Source organism: Dromiciops gliroides, chromosome 6 (assembly GCF_019393635.1).
Source record: "Dromiciops gliroides isolate mDroGli1 chromosome 6, mDroGli1.pri, whole genome shotgun sequence".
NCBI classification, from domain to species: Eukaryota; Metazoa; Chordata; class Mammalia; order Microbiotheria; family Microbiotheriidae; genus Dromiciops; species Dromiciops gliroides.
This window is the reverse complement of record NC_057866.1, coordinates 184,574,602-184,600,441: the sequence shown is the minus strand read 5'-3', so window position 1 is coordinate 184,600,441 and position 25,840 is coordinate 184,574,602. Positions and strand designations below refer to the sequence as shown.

Genomic DNA, 25,840 nt, shown 5'->3' with positions numbered 1-25,840 from the left:
CGACTTAAAAAACACATTATGTATGCTACCTCAACATCTCAACAACCCTGTGAAGAAGTCATGATAAATCGGTGGCACCGTGGATGACAGAATCGTCGTGTCCTCTTTTTACAGATAAGGAAATTGATTCCCAAGGAAGTTTGTGGCTAGTCTATGGTCACACAACTAGTGAGTATCTGAGGTGGGATTCAAAATCAAGCTTTCCTAACTCCAAATTTGCTACTTAGTTCACTATAGGGATCTTGAGGATGCAGCTAGGTGGCACAGTGGATAAAGCACCAGTCCTGAATTCAGGAGGACCTGAGTTCAAATTCAGCCTCAGACACTTGACACTTACTAGCTGTGTGACCCTGGGAAAGTCACTTAACCCCAATTGCCTCCTTCCCCCCCCCCCAGCAAAAAAAGAAATAGTTACATGGATCAAGTCATTATTTGTGTCTCTGAAACCTGTAATCATTGCCCTGACTTTTGATGCCAAATAGTACAAGTATAATACTTTTCTCATATAAGAGCTCTTCAAATAATTGATGACTCTTGTCATGTCTTCTTTTCAATAGGCTTCTCACACCAAATCTATAAATCAATTATCATATGGCATTAGCATCATCTTAAATAATATTTCTCTCACCCCACTCCAATTCCTCAATATCCATTCTAAAATATATTACACAAAGTGGAATACAATATTGCAAATGGTGTCTGACCACTACAAAGTATATAAAAATCATTATCGTACCTTGTCACGATATCTCTATTAGTGATATTTAAAATCATGTTAGCTTTTGTGGCTACTATGTCATAATTGTTAAAGAAAATAAAACTTATGCAATAGCACACTCATTTGAATGCCCCCAGAATATTTAGCTAAAAAGACAAAACTTTGTGGGGGAAGGACAGTTGTATTTCTTTTTGTTTTGTTAGTTTTTAAATGAAACATAGTATTTCATTGGTGTAGGGGGCTTCAAATAAAGAATTTCCTCTTGTTCTTACAGAATATCACTTTTTAAGAAAGTTGTTGGGGCAGGGGATGAGGCACTGAGAGGTTAAGAGGTTTCCCAGGATGGAGGATAGAGCTAAGATACCAAATATTGGAAGCAATCTAGCTGACATCTTCCAACATTCACACCCAAACACATTTAAAATAATGTCTCAAATCAAATTCTGGAGCAGTATAGTCAACAAAAAGTCAGCATAATGGGGCAGCTAGGTGGCACAGTGGATAAAGCACCAGCCCTGGATTCAGGAGGACTTGAGTTCAAATCCAGCCTCAGACACTTAACACTTACTAGCTGTGTGACCCTGGGCAAGTAACTTAACCCTCACTGCCTTGCAAAAAAAAAAAAAAGTCAGCATAAGCCATTTTTTCTAGTTTAAGACAATTTAGGAGGTCAATAGGAAACTACTGTGTCACTACAGAAAAGAGCCTGCCTGGAACCCATGTCATAAGGCAGCAGCATCATTGGTGGGCCTTGGGGGTGACTGTGACTCGGGTGGTAGCAGCAACTTTGGGAAGAACCACAGATGAGTAGGAAGTCAGAAAGCTGGTCAGAAAAAAGATTTCAAAGGACCTTTGTTGGCATTGGATGCAAAACTAGGAACTATTTGGCAATTCTATCACCTGTATGCTATTTGGGGTCAAAGTTCCAGGACACAGAGGAGTGAGGAGTCATTGTGGTTAGTCACAAGGAACTAGAGGCCTTGGTTATAGTCCTATACAGAGAGGAACACTAGCACTTGTAGCTGCAGGAGACCAGAGGATCTGGGCCTAGGGCCGAAGAGGAGTACTAGCACTTGCAGTTTGCAAGGGAGCAGGGAACCTTCCCAGGTAAAGACCAGAGCACAAACTGGGAGAACAGTGACCATACCTCTCCTCAGAGCACACAAACTTGGATGCACTGAAAAGTTGCAGAACCCCAGAGCTACTTCTTAAAACAGCAGCATGAAAAAGTCTTAAACTTGAGACAGTGCTTCCCTAACCCTGAAATGATCAGAGCCCCACATTAACATATAGTTCAAAGTCAAGAAATATGCAGGAAAAATGGGCAAAAACCAACCAAACAAAAAAGAACTTGACCATAAATTTTGGAGGGGATATGGGACTGTAATCCACTGTTGGTGGAGTTGTGAAAAGATCCAACCATTCTGGAGAGCATGTGGAACTATGCTGAATACCATTTAATTCAGCAATATCACAACTAGGCTTATACCCCAAAGACATCCCCCAAAAGAGAAAAAGACCTATTTATACACAAATATTTATAGCAGCTCTTTCTGTGCTGAGTAAGATTTGGAAATCAAAGGAATGCCCATCAATTGGGGAATGGCTAAACAAACTGTGGGATATGATGGTGATGGAATATTATTGTGCTGTAAGAAATGACAAAGCAGAATAACTTCAGAAAGGCCTGGAAAGGCATATATGAAATACTGTATAATGAAGTGAGCATAACCAAGAGAACATTGTACACAGAGACATCAATATTTTTTGATGAAGAATTGTGAACGACTTGACTATTCTCAACAATACAATGATCCAAGAGAATCCCAAAGAAATACTGATGAAACTTATACTATCCACCTCCAAAGAAAGAACTGATATTGATGGAACAGACTGAAGCATACTATTTTCCTTTTTTTTTTCATTTTTTTCTTTTAATCAAGTTTTCTTGTAAAAAATGACAAATATGGCAAAGTTTTACATAATCATACATGTATAACCCCATATCTGATTGCTTACAGCCCTAGGGAAGGGGGAAGTGGAGGGAAGAAAGGAGAGATAAAAATTTGAACCCCAAAATATAAATAAAAATGTTTATTGAATTTTTTTAAAAAAGCTATTACACTGACAGGGAAAACCAAAACACAAACTCAGAAAAAATAAATGATGTAAAAACAGCTATAATCAAAGCCTCTAAAGAGAAATAATAATTGGACACAAGTCCAACATGAATTCCTGTAAGAGTTAAAGAGATAAGAGTGATAGGGAAAAGTAAATTAGAATTATGTCAAAAAATTATGAAAGAAAATTAACAACTTCGTTAAGGAGATACAAAATACTGCAGAAAATAACACCTTGATAAAAATAGAATTGGCCTAATGGTAAAAGAGGCACAAAAATTTACTGAAGAAAAAAGTCCTTAAAATCAGAATAGGCTAATTGAAAAGAAGGTAGAAAAAAATCATTGAAGAAAAGAACTTGTTAAAAAGCAGAACCAGCCAAATTTAAAAAAAAAAAGAGTACAAATGCTCACTGCAGAAAATAATGGCTAAAAAATTGGGCAAGAGGAAGGTAATGACTCCATGAAATATGAAGAAAGAAAACAAAGTTGAAAGAATAAAAAAAAATGGAAGGAAATGTGAAATATCTCATCAGAAAAAAACAACAGACCTGGATAATAGGTCAAGGAGAGACAATTTTAATTATTGGACTACCTGAAATCATGACAAAAAAATATACTTCAAATTGCAATATATTATGAAGGAAAACTGCCCTCAACATTCCCTGTGCTTATATTCTGTTATTTTGTGTGGTTTTATACCTGGGAGTGTGTAAATAGTCCCATCCTATAGGTTTCCTTGAATTTTCTCCAAGTAGAGAAAAGTTACCCTCATTATCTTCATGGCAATAGTTGAGCAAAAGCAAAAAATATCAAGGAAACCATTTAAGTCATTCAGGAAGAGGCAGTATGCTACAGTAGAAAGAAAAGGATAAACAAAAAAAAAATAGGAAAGAGGGAAACACACGGCTAGTAATTATAATTATGAATGTGAATGCCATGAACTCACTTATAAAAAAGAAGTAGATTGCAGAATGGATTAGAAACCAGAATTCAACAATATGTTGTTTACAAGAGACACACTTGAAACAGAAAGATACACAAAGTTAAAATAAGATACTATAACATAATCCATTAACAGAATCCAGCTAAATTGTTTTTTAAAAGGCAGAAGTGGTAATCATGATCTCACAAAAAAGAAAAGTAAAAATAGATCTAATTAAAATATATAAGGGGCAGCTAGGTAGCACACTGGCCCTGGAGTCAAGAGGACCTGAGTTCAAATCCGGCCTAAGACACTTGACACTTACTAGCTGTGTGACCCTTGGCAAGTCACTTAACCCCAATTGCCTCACCAAATATATATATGGGGAACTACATTTTGGTAAAAGGTATATAGAAAACTTAAGTTTTGATAATGAAGTAATATCAAATATTTTACAGTTTCTCAGATAAAACGCCTAATTTCTCAAATATATAAGGAAGTGACTTATTTTTTTAAAAAATAAGAGCCATTCCTCAATTGATAAATGATCAAAGGCTATGAACAAGCAATTTTCAGAGGGAGAAATAAAATCTATATATAATCACATGAAAAAAATGTCCTAAATCACTATTGATTAGAGAAATAGAAATTAAAACAATTCTGAGGTACCACCTCACTATCAAAAAAGACAAATACTAGAGCATATGTGGTTAAATTGGAAAACTAATGAACTCTTGGTAGACTTCTGAACTGGTCCAACCATTCTGGAGAAGAATTTGTAACTATGTTATAAAACTCTTCATACCATTTGACCCAGCATGACCACTACTAGGTCTGCATCTCGAAGAGATTAAAGAAAAGGGAAAGGACCCATATGTATAAAATATTTATAACAGCTCTTGTTTTTCAATTTGACTGGAACTGGAAATGGAGAGGTTGCCCATTAATTGGGTAATGGCTGAATAAGTTATGGTATGTAATTGTGAGGGAACACTAGAAATGATAAGCGGGTAGATTTCAGAAAAATCTTGGAAGACTGAGATGAACTGATGGAAGGTGAAGTGAACACAACCAGAAAATCATTGTATAGAGAAAGAGCAATATCGTAATCACGATTGACTCTGAAAAACTTAGCTAACCTGATCAATACAATGATCTAAGACAATTAGGAAGAACTTATGTTGGAAATTGCTATCTACCTTTAGAGAGAGAACTGATCAATTCTGAGCACAAATTGAAGTATAATTTTCTCACTTGCTTCATTTTACTTGCTCTTTTGCGACATGGATAATATGGAACTATGGTTTGCATGATATCACATGTATAATGTGTATCATCACTTGCTTTCTCATGGAGTGGGGGAGAGGCCGATGGAAGAGAATTTGGAACTCAAATAGTTTTATATTAAAAATAAATAAATACATAAAAATTAAATAGGAATGGGGTCACATATCCTGTATATGTGACAAAAGTGGGACTCAAGCCCAGGTTTTACTGACTCTAGATCAACTCTCAGAGATCTCTATCCTGGTAAGGTGGAAGTGGTTAGGGAGACTAATTCTCTTCAAATATCTCAAAGAACTTATATGTGGAAAAAGCATTAAAGAGTCAATTTATTTTGTTCTCGTGGGAAAATACTAGGACCAAAAGAAGAACATTACAAGCCAGCTTATTTTTGACTAGCATAAGGAAAGATGTACTAACTATGAGAATTGTCCAAAAATGAGGCTTTCTTATGAGGTAGAGAGTTGCTTCATATATGGAGGACGACCATATAAGGCTTGATGGCCATTTGGATGAAATTCATTCTTTGAGTAATAGTCAGAATGTATGGCCTTGGAAACATCCTTTGTATGATTCAATGAACATGAAATACTTGTACAAGTTAGGACATTAGGACAGGTAGGTTTTGGTCCTGGTTATGCCACTGAAATAACTTTGTACAAGTCCATTGACCTTTCTTAGGTTCATTTTTCTTTTTTGTGAAATAATGAGAGCAATTCTTCAATGATATCAAAGGACAAGTTTTTGTCAATCTCATGGAAATAAGCCTTTGTAAGCACAATGGAAGACATAGAGGATGTCTTCTATTGCTTAATATGTGCACAAAGAAATTAAGTCAATTATGTATTTTGGATATATGTTCCCAAGTGTGACAGAGTCAGGTTATTTATGTGTGGAAAAGGAGGCTGGTGGCAGACACATTCAAGTATTCCCAAAAGTAGACCACTGATACCCAAATTTGAAAACTGTTTAAAGAATTTCTGAGAGCTAACTAGCAATCTAGTGAGTAATGATGTCATTGCTCCATTAAAAAGCAAATGAAATGAAAAATGCAGTAAGAATTCTGAAGGATACAAAGGCAAACTGGGTCAGATACTTTTTACTTCAAATACTTCACCAAAAGAAAAATGTTACAGACATGGACATTCTTTGTTGACTATCAGATCTCCAATTTTCATAATGAAAAAAAATATATATGTAACAGGATTTCATTACTCAAAGAGCAAGAAGGAGGGAGGACATATCAAAAATAATTTCAAGGTGACAAACATGGATATGTGGAAGAATATTGCTTCCATAACAAGAAAAAGAGAAACTGAATAAAGAAGCAGTACTTGTGAGGAAGATGAGTTATGTTACATACATGTTAAGTTCAAGGATCAATGGAATGTCCAGGGGGAGATTCCCAAAAAGGAGTCATAACTATGGGACTGGAGCTCTCTAGGGAGAGAACTATATATCTATATTGAGACTCATATGTATAGAGGTGATGATTGAATCCACCCCAGTAAATGAGGAGAAGAAAGAACCTTGGATCATGCCCATGTTTAAGTGGGGTGGGAAGAGGAGATGAAACTATAAAAGGTTATAGAGAAAAGATAACCTCAGAGGTGGAAGGAGAAAAATTAATCTGTTGTATACTGTAATAAAAAGAAGGAAAATATATCAAGAAGAGGGAAATGGTCAATAGTATCAAACGCTACCAAAAGGTTACATAGAATGAGGTCATGGGATTCATCAACAAGGAAGTCAGTGAACTTGGAGAGAGAGTGGTAGAGATGGAAGTCAGCCACTGGTGAGTAAGGGGTTGAAGAATGTTAAAGAATAAGATAGTATTAAAGAAGTAAAGTTAGCAGGTATCAACCACTACTCTTGTTACAAGTTTTGCAGTAAAAGGGAGAGGAATAAACAAAAAAGGAGGAGGGGTAATTATTTAAGAAGGCAGCAGGGTCAAGAGAATTAGAGGGAGGCATAGGGAAAGGGGAGAGCTGAGTTTACTGTAGGCAGAGGGGAAGGAGTTCTAAAGAAGACAGTGAAGATGTACAAGAAGAAGTGAAGATGTAATTGAAGAAGGTCAAGAAGGAGGGAAAAACTGAAATTGAGGTTACTGGTGGGAGGTTGGCTTTGGCCAGGAGGAAAGCCAGTTCCTCTTCTGAAACTGGAGGGTATATGAAGAGGACAGATGAGGAAAACAAGAGAGTTGGGGCTGCAGTCAGACTCAGCTCTGGTTGTAGCTGTTTGGCTTCCATTGTATTGAGTTATGTCCTTTTTGGTTTGAGAAATAGAAGGGGTCAGCTGGGAAGGTCCTGAACAGGTAGGGGAAAGAGTCATTGTTAGAAAAAGCCATAACTGATAGACAAGAATATGGAACCTGGTCCAGAGGTAATTTGGCAGAGTTATTAATTTCTAAAACAGAATCAAGGTCAAAACAAGGATCACAACAGTTCTAATAACAAGAGACAAGATCCAGGGTTAACTCCAGTAATTATGAAGGATACAATAAGGTTTTCTTCTTAATACTGACTTCTTTCAATATGCTGAGTGTGGTTTCATACCTTGGGGCATGTGAATATTCCTACCCTATAGGTTCCCTTGAATTTCCTCCAAGTAGAGAACTATTACCTTCACTATCTCCATGGCAATAGCTGGGCAAAAACAAAAACAACCAAGGATGCCAATTCAGCCATTCAGGAAGAAGCAGTGTGCTACAGCAGAGAGAAATGGATTTGGGGTGAAAGGACCTGTATTCAAATCTAACTCCTGCCACTTACTAAGTAAGTACCTTGGGAAAAGAATTTTTCCTCTCTGTATCTCAGTCATTTTATCTATGAAAGAAAATTTTGGATTAAGACTTCTTCTAGTTCTAAATGTATGATTCTATGAGGAGTTCCAAAGAAGCAAACTGATAAGATTATTCCGGCTTAGGGGTTAGGCTCCAAACTGGGAATGGATAAAAATCTGTAGGGTCAAAAGAGCCAAGAGCAGGGGGCAGCTACGTAGTGCAGTGTATAAAGCACTGGCCCTGCATTCACAGTACCTGAGTTCAAATCCAGCCTCAGACACTTGACACTTACTAGCTGTGTGACCCTGAGCAAGTCACTTAGCCCTCATTGCCCCACCAAAAAATAAATAAATAAAGAGCCAAGAGTAAAGAAACATATTATTGAAATGGCTAATCCTATAATCAAAACTAGGAAAAGAGGGAAGTAAGGCCAGAACTCAGTGAATGGACTGGAAGACTTGAGAGGATACAAGAGAATGAAGTCAAGGACAAATGACATATGAGTAGAATAAGAAACAAAAGTTAGGACAGGACATCGTTGCTAGAGAAGAGAGTTAAACATTTTGTGTAATGGTGAGGACTAAAGTGTCCTGGCAAGGACTTAAAATATAGTTAAAACAGAGGTCAAAGAGTTTATAGAATGGAGAAGACAGAGTTGTGGGCTTAAATTCTGAAGTTCCCAAGGAATGTGGCAGAGGAAGTTGGGAGATTTGATTATGGACTGAAGTTCACCAATGTTACATTCCTGACATATTGCTATATCCAAATTCTTCAATGCTAGTGTCATCTACTAACCAAAGGAGCCTCCACTTACCTTCCTTGCAGTCATGTTTGTTCTCATGAAGCACAAATCCATTTCTGCACTGACACACATAGCTTCCCACAGTATTGATGCATTCATGTTGACATCCACCATTATCCTTAGAGCATTCATCTTTGTCTAACAAAGAGATGCATAGGACAGTATTACATAGAAGAATAGACATGATACAGAATACAGGGGGAAAAATAATCAATTAGTGATTCTTTGAGTCCAGAAAAGGGCAAACTAAGGCAGTGACTTCATTGTTCTCAATATCTTTTTATTGTGCCTTAGTTTTGCCCATTCATTATTCAGCCTGCAACCTTGTACCATGGAATACTAGGTCATTTTCCACTCAGATAATTCATCATAATAAAATGACATATCATTCCTTAGTGGAGAAGAGTGAGGTAGGATTGGGGTAGAAAGAGAAAAATTCTTGGTTGGGGGTTAGCATTGACCTACAAATTCTATTTATTCCCAAATTCTTACTTGGTTAACTCTTTTGACTATCTGGGAGAAAATGCCTTGGAAACAGTTTCGGTAGAGTAAATAATCATTCTATACAGAGAAATAAACAAAAAGTTCCAAATATAGAACCATGGTTATACAAAAACATTTAAGCTAAACAAGGTTCCAGGTTTCATGCAGATTCATTTTGTTAAAATCATTCAGCAAAAAAAAAAGAAAGAAAGAAAATCAAAGCTACTGCAGGTGACTTTTTTTCCAACAGCTTCCCAAATGTGCTTAGCATTTAATGAATCTGGACATTTCAAAACACGCCAAGACAGGAAAAGGCATTGTTAGACTAACATAAGGAAGAAACCATTTTTATGTATTTTAAACAAATCTACCATGTTGCTGGCAGTCTTGTTTATTAACAAGTAATCCTCTAAAAGGGGCTTTTAGTGCACTAAAAGTAAAGTAGAGGTTAGGATAGGAAATATGAGCTGCATTAAATAGCTAACAAATTCACTGCAGGGATAAAAGCCAAACTAGATTAGCAGGCAGTCATTCCAGGGAGAGGCATCAGCTGTCACCATTCGATGTCATTCAGCTGTCAATTCAAGTAGGACTGGTCCATTAAAATCAGAACTGGCAGACTGTTTCTGACATACATATTCAAGACCACATCACACAAGCTTCTGTCACTTTCACATTCAGAAAAGAGAATAAAGATTATATTGCTATCAGGGGTTAGAATAACTCAGAACTAGAAGCTAACATCTTTTTTATCGGGATCTGCTTCAGCTTATAAATATATGCAAAAATAAGATTCACAATTCAATCTATGAAATATTTTTAGGATAGAAATATCTAAGCAAAACCTATTCAATAGCAAGGACCTGTCCACCCTTCTACCTCTGACATGCTGAATTTATATTGCATGGCTTTACTTTCACAAAGTTAATACAATCTGCTGGGCTATTTCATTGTCAATTAAAAATAATAATATCGGATTCTATGATAGAATCAAATTATTAGGTGATCTTACAGAATCCCCAAACAGCTACAGAACATTTCCTACATAAATTACCATTATTTCTGCCCTTTTCAAGCTCACTGTGGAAATTAAACAAAACAAACTGTACAAATCAAATCATTTTCCAAAGTGGAATATCAATTTTGAAAAGAATATGTGTATATCTGTGAATGTGTGTGTGTATAGTCCTCAGGAGCCTCACTTACTAATGTTATTGCATCAATTAGTAACAATTGAGAATGCCAAGAATCAAGCCAAGGTTTTAATTGCTCAGTTAGTACTTGACTGATAAAAGACCTGTACATAGGAACATCTGGAACAACTAGCACCATGTAGGCCATTATTCTTTCTTCTTTGATTTAGAGCAAACATAGTTGAGAGGTACCTTTTAATTGTGCAGACATAGAGGGCTCACCAAATAATCGAGGCTCAGATTTTGTATTTGACCATAGCCTGACCTATCCTCCATCTTGTAGGGGGAGAGTGCTTGCCACAAAAGTGAGTAGAGATGGTTTTAGAAATCCCAAGCTAGAACATGGGATGCATTTTCTCATTGAAATGATGCTATAGATGGTAGAAAAGTGTAGGTGAAATATTATTATGAATATTATTCTTGTCGTATGTTATGGCCTAAAGGTTAAATAAGTATATTGTTTAACACATCTAAAATACTACCAAAACTATTCTAACACATATGGAGAGAGGGACAGGAATAGGGAAAGGGGAGAGGCAGGGAGGGAGAGAGGGAGGGAGAGAGAGAGAATGAATCAATGAATGAGAATGAGAACACTGGATTTGGGAGCAGAGGTCAGGATTTGAATTCCAACTCTACCATGAGGGTGCTGGACTAGATGACTTCTAAGGCTGATTCCATCACCAAGTCTCTACTTCTCCAATGGATCTGTGATTACATCAGTGTGGGTATTCCTTCAAAGAATGAAGATTACCACCCATTTATGTCTCTGTTGTTCCTGGGCAATATCTGTCTGCAAATTTCTAAAATGCTAAACATAGAACCCTACCTGACAGGATGGAGGTCTTCCTTGCATTCTCCCAAATAAATAAACATTTATTAAATACCTCCTATGTGTAATGAATTGTGCTAAGCACTGAGGACATAAAAAGAGGCAAAAAAGGTCCTGCCCTCAAGGAGCTTACAATCTCCCAAAAGTTCAAGTTTACTGGTAGAACACAGAGGCCAATCCTAAATTATTCCTTTCTCTCACAATGTGAGAAACCCATTTTCTTTTTTGATAATACATTTACTTCATTGAGGACATCATTTACATCATTTATATTCACATCTTTTATAATTTATTGTTTGTAATGTGTTTTAGTTTGTTTACACCCATCATGGAACCTTTATTCTATATTGCCCAGAACTAGGCCTTTTCATCACTTCCCAGCCATTTTCAAACCATACTACCTGCTCTATAGGTACACTCTTCATTTGCCTCACAATGAAACCATCTGTACTCTTCCCTGGGCTCTCAGAGGTGAGATTTTGCCTGACCTTGCCCAGAATCGAACCTCCATATAATATCATTTCTCAGTCTATTCCACACTATGCCTCTGCTTGTTTACCCAATTTCCTTTATAGTTCCTCTTTATCCACTATCTTTTTCCATTATAATTTAAGGGTCCTTGAAGGCACGAACTGTCTTACTTGCTTATATTTGTATCCTTAGCACATAGTATATGCTTTGCACATTATGAATACTTATTAATTTTTTCATTCATTCATCACATACCATTTTATTGTCTTTTAGTTCTATCTTCAATTTCAAATTTTCCTAGATTGCACTGCCCATGACCCAGAGCCATGCAACATCACTAAAAAAATATCTGTGTTCAAAAAGATGATGCTTTGCTTTAAGGGGAAGCTTAGGAGTCATTTAAAATTTCCCAAAGGCAATTCATTCCTCTTTTCTCCTCCTATTCAATTCTGGGCCAATCCCATTGCCCATTTGTAGGGTCTCTTTAAGACATATATGAAATAAACAGATAATACATATAGACATAGATACAATGATGATGAGCTCTATAGGTTGTCTACCAGACTTTTTCATCCACTTTTTTTTTTCCTTTTCTGGATAAATAGGAAAAACTCTTTTGAATGATTAAGAATCTCATTTATGAGTAAGTACAATGTTCTGTGGATTGTTGTAATCAGTGCAATGCCAAAACAGGAACATCTAGAGAATCTCACTATCCTAAAGAGATTCTCTTTGATTTGAACTCTCTGCTAGATCTCCTGTAATAAGTTGCAAATAGCATTGATGATTATACATCTCCATGTTTTATGCTCTCTTTGATATTAATAATAAAGAGGTCCCTGAATGAGGTTATCACTGTTGTTTTATCTTTTAAAGTGAAGAAACTCCTTAAAAGCTTTGGAAGTGCTGGTTTTGCTAAATCAAATTCTTTTTAAAAACAGTTAATAAACGATAAGCAGCGGATAAACTATTTTTTCAACATCTGAAAGATGGTGATATGATGGAGATCTGCTACTGTAAAAAGTAATCTGAAAAAACTCATTGATTGCCTTCTAATTTACTCATCAAGGCTGACCTTGATGCATGTTTAGATTAGAAGGGAATATATGATTTTTGAAGTTACTGTCATCGTTAGTAGTAATGATATGCAAGATTTTTCACCACATACATTTGGTACCTTCTCCTCCCTCAGATACCTTGGGAATCAATCCTTCCATGTTCTAAAACTCATGTTGCCTCCAGCATAGACCTCCTTGGGATCTAACTGATCCATCCAGTACAGCTCCTCTTCCTATCTTTGTTTTTATTCAGTTCATTTTGACTTACTTGATTAGTATAGTAGGACAAGAACTAAGATATTAGAACGTGAATGTGATGCGCCCACTATCTGTAATGGTAAAAAAAAAAGAGTTTATTAATAAACTTTTAACTGGTATTTATCATCTTTGTTTGCCATTCTCCTTTTTGGTTCAGCCTTAAATATCCTAGGCATTACTTTGTTCTGTTGAGTCTCCTACTGAAACACTGTCTTCTCCCCTGTTTCCAATATTTCATCCTATTTTAATGAGTGGAGATGCTCTTGTTTGATGATCCTTTTCCATAAAATTTTTCAAACACTGGTATATTCCAAACTGTTACTTTCCTGAGCTGCTATATCTCTCTACATGAGAAGCAGGACAATGTTTGCTACCTAACGTGATTTTTAAGTGCTTCTGATTTACTCAATAAACTGCCCATTGGAATATAATAACTATAATTTTTTCTATGGGAATATGTGTTCTCAGTTCTGAGTTAACTTACAATGGATATATGTGGAACACAATCTATGTGTAAGTTAGAGGCTGCCTTATTGACTTTTATGTTATATTTAAAATCAGTTTACACTGGTGCACTTGCATATACTATACATATTAACATAAAAAGATATTAAGGCAAAAACATAAATACAGATCAATAAGGTTAAGTTTTGGGGTTTATAAGGATTTTTATTGAAATTACTGAAAACTATAGTAAATCTCCAAAAGTCTTGATAGAAAATTAAGTAACTGCCTTTGGCCTTTTTTATTTCAAAGTCAAATTTCTTCCCCCTCTCCCTAAAATCAACAATAACAACAAACAGGAACAAACCTGGTATTAATGTAATCTCTCTTGTGGCATGTTCTATTCTTAATGGTCTATTTAAAATCCTTTAAATGAACATCCTTTTTGGCTAACATAGTCAAAATGACTTACAATTGAGAGTCAGGTAAGTTTGAAAGCTATGTTTGAACAATCTATATAATTCAAGAAATGGTATTAAACAAAAGGTTAAGCCAAAAGCAAAAAAGAAAAGGCCTAATGCCAGAAAAAGACAAACACTGTTTTCAGCATATATAAAATCTTATTTAGCTATTTTTTTTTTCAGGGCAATGTGGGTTAAGTGACTTGCCCAGGGTCACACAGCTAGTAAGTGTCAAGTGTCTGAGGCCGGATTTGAACTCAGGTCCTCCTGAATCCAGGGACAGTGCTTCATCCACTGAGCCACCTAGCTGTCCCCTAGCTATTTTAATTTTTAAAAAATGTTTCATTTTATTAACCAATCCTCTAATTCTCTCAGTGTAAGGAATCTCTGACATGGAAACTTCGGAAAACTAGCATGTACACTACAAGTTAAAGTGCTGAGAATTTTTCTGGGCAAAATGAGAGGTTAAACAGTTTGCTGAGCCTCACCAAGCCAGTACATATCAGAGATGGGATGTTAACCAAGATCTTTCTAAATAAGGATTGCTCTCTAGCTACAACAGCCCCTATTATTTATCCCTTAATGCCTTCCTATTTTATCAAATTATGTAATTTATGCTTAGGTTATATTTTTAGATAGCTGGCACAATGTCAATAGGATTTTTTTTAATCTGGGCAAAAATTAATAAAATGCCAATTATTTCTTAATTATATGGTGGTTTTTAAAAGGGAAGAGGGAATATTACTGATAGAAGGAATCCACAGATTTTCCAGAACTATTTCATTAAATCCTCCTCCTTCAGGCAATTAAATAAAATGTCTGACTTTAGTTTCACCTCCTCTTTATCCTTCTCCTGGCAGTATCACTTATACAAATTTGACTGTACAAAAGAAAGGAAAGGAGAGAGGGAGTGAGAATGCAGGAGAAAGTCTGAAAACTTTCTATAAGGACTGGATCATTAGTCCCTGAGAATTTAAAAAGCAGCTTTAAACCACAACTGATATTTTAGTTGTTTGAATTTTTCCAGCATTTCTATATTGTGCATTCAAAATGGAGAGAGAAAATTAGCTCTATGTTAGTTAAAGAAACAAATGTTTTGCTGAGTAGAAATAAAAACATTTGTTGTTCTTGAAAAATGAAAATCAGCCTCCTACTTTGGTATGAACATTTTCCCTCTATTTTTCTAATAAGAAAAGATCCATTATTGGGGGGGGGTGGCTTTTACCAATCAGAGGCTTATCATCATACCTCTGAGAGTTTCAGAAGCCATCAGTCTGTGAAAGATACGTACACGACCTGGCAAATTCTTGCAAGATTCAAAAATAAAAATTTTCTCTTTGCAGGTAGCTTTCTTGTCTGTAGGAATAAAAAAACATGTACCAGGATGGAACCAGAGGTGAGTGTGTACTCAAATACTAAAAGCTCAGGGTTAAAAAAAATTAAAACAACTGTTAATTTGAAAGCATTCAGTAAAACACCCCCCAAACACAGCACCAACAAAAGTCCCCTACTCCAACTCCTTTCACTATAAAAGTCTATTGGAACTTATGCTACATTTAGAGTGAGAATCCAAGACCTGGAACACATCATTCTAAAGTGGGTTCTATAATGAATCAGCAAAATCACATATCCAAATACAAATAATGGACTTAAATAATGAAATTATAGGATTGTTGCAAATACACACTTAAAATGAAAGACAGGTACATACAAGAATATTAATTTGAAATGGTCTGTGAACTCTTTTTAAACTATTTTTATAACTACTTCAATATAATTGGTTTCTACTGTAATACTAGGAATTTTGTTTTATGCATCTAAAAATTTGGTTCTGAGACGAGATCCATTGGCTTCACCAACTTGTTGAAGGAGACCATGACACACAAAAGTTAAGAAACCTAGACAATAATCAAAGAATTGAAGGACTTGAATTTACCTTAGAGTCCAGTCCAACCCTATCAATTTCAGATGGAGGAATTTACACTCAGAAACATAAAATTATTTGCTCAAATTGAAATAAATCTCATGCTGCCCAATCAGTTACTTTATGGTCTTTTACATTCTTTTTTTTTGGGGGGGACAATGTGGGTTAAGTGACTTGCCCAGGGTCACACAGTTAGTGTCAAGTGTCTGAGGGTGGATTTGAACTCAGATCTTCCTGAATCCAGGGCCAGTACTTTATCCACTGTGCCACCTAGCTGCCCTGAGACTTTAACATATTTAAAAATTGAGAACCACCCCAAAAACTTTTATTTATCAACTATTTATATTTTACTACCAAACCTTTTTATTAAAGGAATGACATTATCTGAGAAAGGAAGGATGATTGGATTCTGTTTTCTTTATATTATTTGAGGGATTATTTTTAAAGTGTGGTTTACTGGAATTTTCCAAAGTATTTAAAATGAAAAAGCCTACTTTTTTAATGCAAATAATTTCTTGGGTTTTTTCCCTCCTTGGGATCTAATTTTTTACTTTTTAAATTCTTTTCTAATTTATTTATTACAAGACATGGTTGTCACTTGTTTAGATATTTACTACTTACCAAATAAAATTAGAGTATAGTAACAATTAATAAATGCTTTATTACAATAACAACATATAGTCCGATTATTCCCCTTTGAGCCACATGCAGTTTTAATTCTGAGATAAACATTTCTCGTGATCCTATATACTTATTTTTTTTTTTTTTTTTTTTTTAGTGAGGCAATTGGGGTTAAGTGACTTGCCCAGGGTCACACAGCTAGTAAGAGTTAAGTGTCTGAGGCCGGATTTGAACTCAGGTACTCCTGACTCCAGGGCTGGTGCTCTATCCGATCCTATATACTTATCAAGAAAATACTGCTTTAAAAAAAAAGAAGCATGGTTACTGTAGGAGCAGGAGGTCATCATCTCTGTGAGGTATATAATTCCCCAAATTTAATTCCAATTTATGTTTTATGTCAAATGTAAGCCCACTTTTGTCCTCATATTTAATGCTAGGCCCGTTTCATCTTTCACCAAAAGCACTTTTAACGATGTATATTTTGTTGGATTAACTCAATGAGTGGCCCATTCAACTGTGTATCATAATCAGGGCAGCATGTTTCTTTCATCCACTGTGCTTTTTCAACATGAATGGCTGGTTGACTTCTTCTGAGTGCACGTGGATCTCATTAAGGAACGCTGTGTTGTTTCACAGCCTGGTGTAATCAGTATGATGTCTTCTGCAAGGAACAACTAGAAAGCATGCCTGTAACAGGGAATTCTCTTCTACTTGATCTTTGCATAAGATATTGCCCCTGAAATCTTCGGTGAGAATATCTCCCTCCTTTATAATTGTCTTGATTCTGATGCAGAACAGAACACTGAATACAAATATCACTACGCTCAAATCTATCATGGGTGAAAATGGATGAAAAGTAACTAACTATCTAAAGTATCTATCTAAAATGGGTGAAAAGTAACTTAATAGAGGTATGTCTTCGAGTAGCACTGCATTATTTCTACTGAATTCACTGCTTTACTGAACAAAATAGAACCACAAAAGGATTTTATATTCATTACATCTCTCAAATATGTAAGTGTGTAGATGGGATTTGTTGTAGAAAATCTTATGTAAAAACTTCCCTTTCCCCTTCTTATGTCCACATTGTTAAGAGAGACTACTTCAGGGGGCAGCTAGGTGGCACAGTGGATAAAGCACTGGCCTTCGATTCAGGAGGACCTGATTTCAAATTCAGCCTCAGACACTTGACACCAGCTGTGTGACCCTCGGCAAGTCACTTAACCCTCATTGGCCCCACCAAAAAAAAAAATTTTAAAAGAGAGACTACTTCATAAATATTTTATTTTTAAAATGTAGGTTTCTCCTTATAGAAGCTCTTTAATCCCTCAATTCAAACTTCATTCGGCTGTCATTACTGGACTTCATAGTATTTTCAACCCTAAACAATGCTCTATTTTACAGTTAGCCATATAGCATACATGTAAGGAATATAGCCAATAATATAAGATTTACTCTCATGTTTTAGGTTGAGGTCATGGCTGGGCCTACTTAGTTTTCTCTATATTGGACTCAGCACCAAAAATTACCAGAGAAAGTTAAATGAATCCTCATGAAAAAGACCTTTGCTTTACACATATTTTTATGCATTAGGTAATTAATTTTTAAAACATAGTAACCTATGAAACAAAGAAAAATACAATATTATCTTCAGACCCTCATTAACTTTAGCAGTACTAGCACAAAATGGGTTCAGATTAACTATAAATATTAATTTAATTATTGATGCCTCGATTATGAGATCCTTGTCGGCCAGTGAGTTGACTAAGGGAATGAATCACATCAATGTAAACATTCTAGTCACAAGGGCAAATAGAAAACAGGGAAGTTATAGCCCCATGGAAGATAGGAGATGGTCTCAGGTTTTCATGGCAAAGGCAAACAGCAGAGCTGGTCTCATTATGTATAAAAATTACAGGCGACCCCACGGGCAAATGGAGAGATGCATGATAAGTATTTTTCAGCAGGTTACAAGATGTAAAAAGCTATTATCGAGGATGACTGGAAAATCTTGGACCATTTGAACAACTTGAATGTCACACTGGTACCTATGAAATAGTCAAAGACCTAGTGGAAAACCCCCAGCACACTGGATAAGAAAACATGGAGGATTAATAGGAGCACATCATTGTCAATCATTCTGTGACTCAATTTAGATGTGTACCACTGGAGAGGAGGGTACCCACATTGAGGAATTCATGAATGAAATATTAAATATGTACATATGCATGTGCATCTAAAGCACTACACTGTTAGGTACTATTTAGGATAAATAATGAATCCCACTTAGTGTGAATAATGAAGCCCATGAAGCAAGACATATGTATTTGACTCCACATTATTTAAAGGTATATTTATATAAACTATGATTTGGACCAATGGAAATATGTAATGAGAATTAGAATAATGTGACTATCTCACTAGGTTTGCAATAATCTAGCCCTATATGTATATCTCTTTATTTAATACTCCTTAACAGAATTTTTCAAAAATAATGTAACATTCATCAAATGGGTCCAGCAAATTAGAATCTTTTTAAAAAATCATACAAAAAGCTCAAAAACTGAATAGTAACCATTTTTCTCATAAAGTGGATTGTTAAAATTCATTCATTTTGGATACTACAAAAAAATTTTAACTATAATAATTATTTTCTTATTTTCTTTTTTTTTTAGTTTTCAACCATTCACATTTTTCTTCCCCCTCACTTTCCCCCACCTATTGAAAAAATGTATAGAACATCTATATGACATAACCACGGACAAGCAAAACATACATTTGATCTATATATCCATGAGAAGATGTTTAGAATTCTTCCTGGTCTTCAAACAAAGATTTTATTATTCTTAACATTTCACAAAACTTTTGTAATGATTTGAGTGAAATTTTCTGGAGTAGATATAACTGTTGGCTCAATAAAATGTTTAATTAACTGAGTTCTAACATTAATGTCAACCTGTTTGTAGTAACATAATGTTCACTGAAAACAACAACAACAACATGCCTTTGTCTCCATTTCATTTCTGAAACAAACCTCCTAAGAACCCTAGAAAACTTAATGGGAAAGAATCCAACTACTAGGTCTTAACCAGTTGTCTTTTCAGAAACTGCAATCTAAACGACACTGCCAAATGGTTTTATGCTTCATATAAGGAACATTAATAATAAAACATTAATGATAACCATCTCAGATTGGACAAACCAACAATCTAGCAATAAAATTGTTCCCGGGTCATGGATATGCTAAGGGCAACAACAGATGAATTACCATATGTTACTAGCAAAGGGGAATAAAATTTAAGGTTGTAAGAGCAGTTAACAAATGTTTATGTACTCACCATATTATGTAGAATAGGTTCTGGTATCTACCAGTTAGTCTTACCAGATAGATTTATAATAGATGAAATTATATTTAAAACTATAATTGCTCCAAAGAAGAATGTTTCCCAAATAATGAACACAAGTAAACACAGTTTATACTTAACTGACAAGTGCAATCACAGGTTCTGACCCAGGTAGTCGTGGTAGAAGAGCAATTAATGACAAGATTAAAATCCTTCCATATACACAGTAGAGAACAACATATTTATATATTTTTCTTTATCTGTACTATCAGATGGAAATACACGTTGTTTGTTTTAATGTTACAGTCTAAGAAAGTCCAGAAGTGAGGATTAGAAACCAGGTTTTTGAAAGCCTAATGTTAACTTAACAAGTTTTAAAATACAGAGTAACAAATTTTAATACTAACATATTAAAAGTTATATTTTACAATTTAGATGTGATCAAAATTAATTTTGTTGTAGGAAAATTTCAAGCTAAACTGTCTCTTTTAGTGTCTTGCTCATTGAATAAAAATAAGGTGTAGGGGCAGCTGGGTGACACAGTGGATAGATCACCAGCCCCGGATTCAGGAGGACCTGAATTCAAATCTGGCCTCAGACACTTAACAATTACTAGCTGTGTGACCCTGAGCAAGTCACTTAACACCAATTGACTCACCATCAATCAATCAATGAATAAATGAATGAATAAATAAATGAATGAATGAATAAATAAATAAAAATAAGGTGCATATATAATTGTAATTTATATTTACAGAAAGTGTACTTTCTCATTAAACAAATATATCAAGAATCTACTTGGAAAATAATGAATACCTGAGAAGAAAAAAAAACTAAGATTAAAGTTGGTTAAGGGGTAGAATAAGGAAGGAAGGAGGGGAAGTCAGAAAATTTACAGTGAGTACACTTTAGATCATGAAGTGGATCTCAGTGAAGCATATAAAACTTTTTATTAAAAAAAAACAAAACAATATTGGTGTGGACCTAAGATATCGATGGCACAGGAAACTCCTGGTAAGAAAACTCCTTTTGGGGAAGCAGCCCAGGAACTACAATGCAACTTAAAGTTTGAGAGAGTTGCCTGTGAAGTGATTTGCTAATAAGTGTGTGTGTTACATCAGAGGCAAGACTTGAAGTCTTCCTGAAGATATCCTTGGCTCTGGACTTGGTATCAACTAAATTCTATACCCAAAACTTGCCCTAGACATGACAATTTGGAGGCATGTTGAGATTTTCATATCGCCCCAAGAAGAATAAAATATAATCTGATAACTAATTATGTATTATGCTAGTTGGCACCATATATAAAGCAATGGACCTGGAGTAAGGAAGACCTGAGTCTAAAACTGGCTTCCTCCTGGGCAAATCATTTAACATTGATCTGCCTCAGTTTCCTCATTTGTAAAATTGGATTAAAATAGCACCAACCTCCCATGCTTGGTGTGAGGACAAAATAAGATAATATTTGTAAAGTGTTCTGCAAATCTTAAAGGGCTATATAAGTATTAGCTATTATAGATTAACATAGCTATTAATATATAATATATTAATATATCTATGTTCATATGTAATACATGCATATGTGTGTGTGTGCATAGAGAGAGAGGGAGGGGAAGAAGGGAAAGAGGGAGAATTAAAGGGGAGACAGAGACAGAGAATTTAAATTGAAGTATAAAAGCTTGTGATGATATGCTACTTGGTAAATATATAAGCTTAAAAAAGATAAAACCACATTTAGAATCATGTAGATATTTTGTGATGTCCATGTGTTTAGTAGCAATTAATGTCCAACACAGAGAAGTCAATTTTAAATGATATGTCAAAATTCTAAGTCTAAAGACTAAAGTCATGCTGGCCAAATACATAAAACTAAATTTCTCAAAACCAAATGGATGAGAAGACATGCAACTGGACAACTGGTCTGATCCAATTAGAGGTTTGCTGATACCCCACCATCATTTCACTTTCCATACCTGAGAAGAAATGAGCTTTGAAACCTTTCTTAGAAACGGTGTTGTCAGATTTGAATTCAATCCTCATATTGTTGAACTGGGAAGTGATCACCTCAGGTACTTCTGTGCCACAAAATTTGCCATGTAATTTGGAGTCTGAGGATAATCCACTTCGGATCTCCACATAATCATATTTGCAAACCTATGGCAGGGGAGAAAAGTCCTCATTTCAGTCAATTTCCTAGTACTTTAGAACAGAAGAATTTCAAACCCTTGAGGTTAGGGATTCGGGGTTTTTGTCTCTCTATTCCCAGCATCCTGTTTATTCCAGTTATACCCTAGTTAAATCCTAGCACATAACAATTGTTTAACAAATTCTTTTTTTCCCAATTGAATAGACTTTTACAACTCTTCCAGCATAAAATGTCCTTGACATGCTAAATTTTCTGCCTATCTTTGTCACAGAGAGTGGAAGGCTGACAGCTGAAGGGGAAAACAGTGAAGGAAAAGAGTGATCACCTTTTGATTACGGGATCATGGATGAAATAAACTTACCTTAGATGCCATCTACACCACCCTCCTCATTTTGCAGTTGAGGAAACTGAGCCTGAGAAAACCTATGACTTTTCATAAAATGTAGGACTTGGAGTCAGAAAGATCTGGGTTTAAATCCTTCCTAAGACACACTGGTTGCCTGACCATAAGCAAGTCATAAAGTCATTCAATGTCTCTAAATCTATTCTCTCTTTTGTAAAACAGGGGGAATAAGAGCACCTACCTCACAATTGCTATGAGGATAGTGTGTGTGTGTGTGTGTGTGTGTGTGTGTGAGAAAAGTACACTGCAAATCTTAAAGCACTATATAAATGCCAGGTAAATAAATGCTAGCTAAGTGATCAAAAGTAGAAGACAGTCAAAAGAGAAGAGTGAAGACAGTGAAGAGAGAAAAAGAATATTTAAGCAGCTATAAGTGTTTAAGGGAACCAAAGAAGAATTAGCATCTTTAGTGGTTTTCAATTTAAAAGTCTCAAGCATGAAAGATAGGAAAAAGAGGATTTTCTCTCTGAGTTCAAATCCCAGACTCATTTTTTAAAAAATCCAATAATAATGTATCCTTAAATTGAAATTCACATTAGTTTCTTATGCTTTTTTAAAATTAATTGGCAGAATGTCTGGTTGTCCTCTGTTAACTGCATATTCAGCAACACTCCAAACAAGAGGGCCTGTATTTCAAGGAGGTGGGGGCAGGGATTTCTATTAAAACTCCAGCTATTTATTTAATATGTAGTACTTAATTTCACATGGATGGAAGGAGTAAAGTGATTACAAGTTAACCTTTGGGGTTTTTATTAAGTCTCATATAGATGACATTGTGATCCATTACCAAAATTACTCTACTTACTGTACATTTTGAATTCCACACTGAGCATGAATGACCTTATTATATAAAAGTGTAATTAACACCCTTAACCAGTGCATATAACTGATCCCTGCAGCCAGACTCTTGTGATGCAAATACAAGTGATTAATAAGCAAAATGTCCTTAGAGAAAAAGCAATGCTATTCTCTATTTAGTATCACAACATTTATTTCTTAACAAAGAAGGAATGCAAGATCTATCAAGCAAAGCTATATGTGTAAGAAAGCATAGATTTCTAAGAACAGAATAAGCTTGTTTCAATTAAAAAAATGAACTAGAGCAATCATTTAGTAGTTACTTTTCTTTGGGGTAAGGAAAATGAGAAAGCAAAACTATGAAGTTTTAACTTTCATCTGAAATTGTACAAGCCAAGTTTTGCTTTGGGACAGATTTATTTTATAGTCAAGTTATGAATCTATGAAAATACACAGTATCCAGTTACAACTTTCCACACAGTAACTCCATTATAATTTAAGGAACTCGGGGATGTGTTACAAGGTTAGCAAAGCACCTTTTTATGAAAGAACTACTACTCTAATAGTATAATAATTTTTAGTATCTAGCCTCATTTCTATATAAAACATTCTATCTTAAGTGCTTCTACCCCTGAAACTTCTAAGCTCCTTTGACTAATGTATGCACAGAATCAAAGTGTCAATTACCAATACTATGAATAGATTTCAGGAAAAAAATTGTCATTCAGGGTGAAGATTTCATCAAATCACATTATTTGTTGGGAAATCACAACTTTTAAACCAAAGTTTAGAGTATATCAATGGGGGGGCAGCTAGGTAGTACCCTGGATTTAGGAGGACCTGAGTTCAAATCTGGCCTCAGACACTTGACACTAATTAGCTGTGTGACCCTGGCAAGTCACTTAAACCTCGTTGCTCCCCCCCCAAAAAAAAGAGTATATCAATGATTTTGTTGCAACTGGAATACTTTTTCATTTCATTTCATTTTTCCTTTCAATGAGTTCTCACAAAAATTGAGATAATATAGCACTTCTGTGGAGGAAGACAACATGAGTTTCTGAAAAGGATTCTTGATTTGAATTCTGAGGTTCCAGGTTTGAATCTCAGTTATTTCACCTAGTACTTAGAAGACCTTAAATAGGTCTTTTCTATTAATTGAGTGGCTGGGCTATATATGCCCAGCCTCTTCCATTTTAAATCTCTGATTGCATTATCAGAGAGAATTATAGGCAAGAATTGCACAGAATCTGAAGGGTTTGGTGTGTTGAGATTTTCACTGATGAACCATTAACATCCTAGAGGGAACAATTAATTCTTCAAGAATAAACTACTCTCACAAAAAAAGAATAAACTACTCTGATATATTTTTACTGTGAAAACATCAATATATCAAAACATTTCCCATTGCTAAAGTTGGATATCCTACAAATTTACCAGCTACTGAGCTTTAAGATACCCTAAGAAAAAAAGCATTTGTCAATCTGTTATTAAGTCATCACCAGAGTCAAGATGCTAAAGCATATACAAAGGAAAATGGGAAAGAAAAATGAAAAAAGAAGAAAAAAGAAGAAAAGAAGGAGTAGACAAATAGAGAAAAAGAGAACAGGAAAGTAGCCAGTATCATACATTGTAAAATACTAGTAACAAGTCTTAGGTGCTGTTCAGTGACAATCTTTCTCCTAGGCTACCCATGCATTTAGCAGATTTACTAAATGCCACTATATTAAAGTGCTTGAATATGACTCCTTCTTAGAGGAATCAATAAAGAAATGGTTTTAGAAAAATAATGTAGAAATTCCTTCCTCTGGACTCTGGTTTCTTTTATTTCAATGCTCAGAGCAAGTTGAAAGCTAATGTATATATATATATATATATATATAAATTTTCTCATTTCTAGGCCATTTCAATTGGACCTCCAAGGCTACAAAAGGTTCAACCATTTTCAAAAAGAATTATTTTTTCAATGCTGCCAGTCAGTCAGCAAGCATTTAGTAAGTGCTTACTATGTACCAGACATTGCATGAAATGCTTGGTAGATAAAGACAAAGCAAAAACAACCAGCTCTCAAAGCTTATGTTCTGAACCTAGGTACATACACTCTATGTTCAAAGGAGAGAAAAAGTAATTAATTCACTGTGAATAGAACACTGAATGTTTCCTTTTGGAAAATAGGTTATCATTAACAGAAACATACACATAAAAAAGCATTAACTTTACCTTCACATCTTAACCATGTACCATGTGCACTCCCACTTCAAGACATTTCTTACTTAATGAAATCACACATCTGCTCAATTAAAAATATACCAACTTCCCCAAACGCAGATTTTTGTTCTGACTAAACCAATGCAACTTTGTTAATTTTTGTCATAGAAAAATGACCTAGGTCATATATATTTCTTAGTTATTTAATAAAATCAAAAGCAAAACTGTATATTAAGCATAATGAGAAAAATGCTGCCTCTGGCCAATTTTAAATCACCCAGAAACTGTTTTTAAAATACAGCCAATGTTAATAAAATCCATAAATAATGACAGAAATATTCTGCAGAGAAGGAGACTCTACCCATTTCCGTTATTTTAAGCACAAATAATTTTGGTCTTTCCTAAGATCATAGACCTCAGAAGTGACCTCAGAATACTTCAATTCCCTCATTTTACAATTAAGGAAATTCAGTTGTTAAGATGTTAAGTGATCTATCCAAGACCATATAGCAGCAAATGTATCTCAAACCTGATTCCAATTTTTTTTTTCAAAATATCTTCAGGAATTC

The 25,840-nt window shown here is 35.1% G+C and overlaps 1 protein-coding gene across 2 annotated transcripts in view; it reads right to left on the bottom strand.

Moving 5' to 3' along the window:
* Positions 1-25,840, bottom strand: part of TLL1 (tolloid like 1) — a 277,598-nt gene that overhangs the window by 45,029 nt on the left and 206,729 nt on the right. For both annotated transcript variants that reach the window (XM_043971079.1, XM_043971080.1), the window contains 2 exons: positions 21,693-21,873; positions 8,643-8,768 (listed from right to left, as the gene is read on the bottom strand). In XM_043971079.1, coding sequence (XP_043827014.1) covers positions 8,643-8,768; positions 21,693-21,873 — 307 coding nt within the window. The remainder of the gene's footprint in view (positions 1-8,642; positions 8,769-21,692; positions 21,874-25,840) is intronic.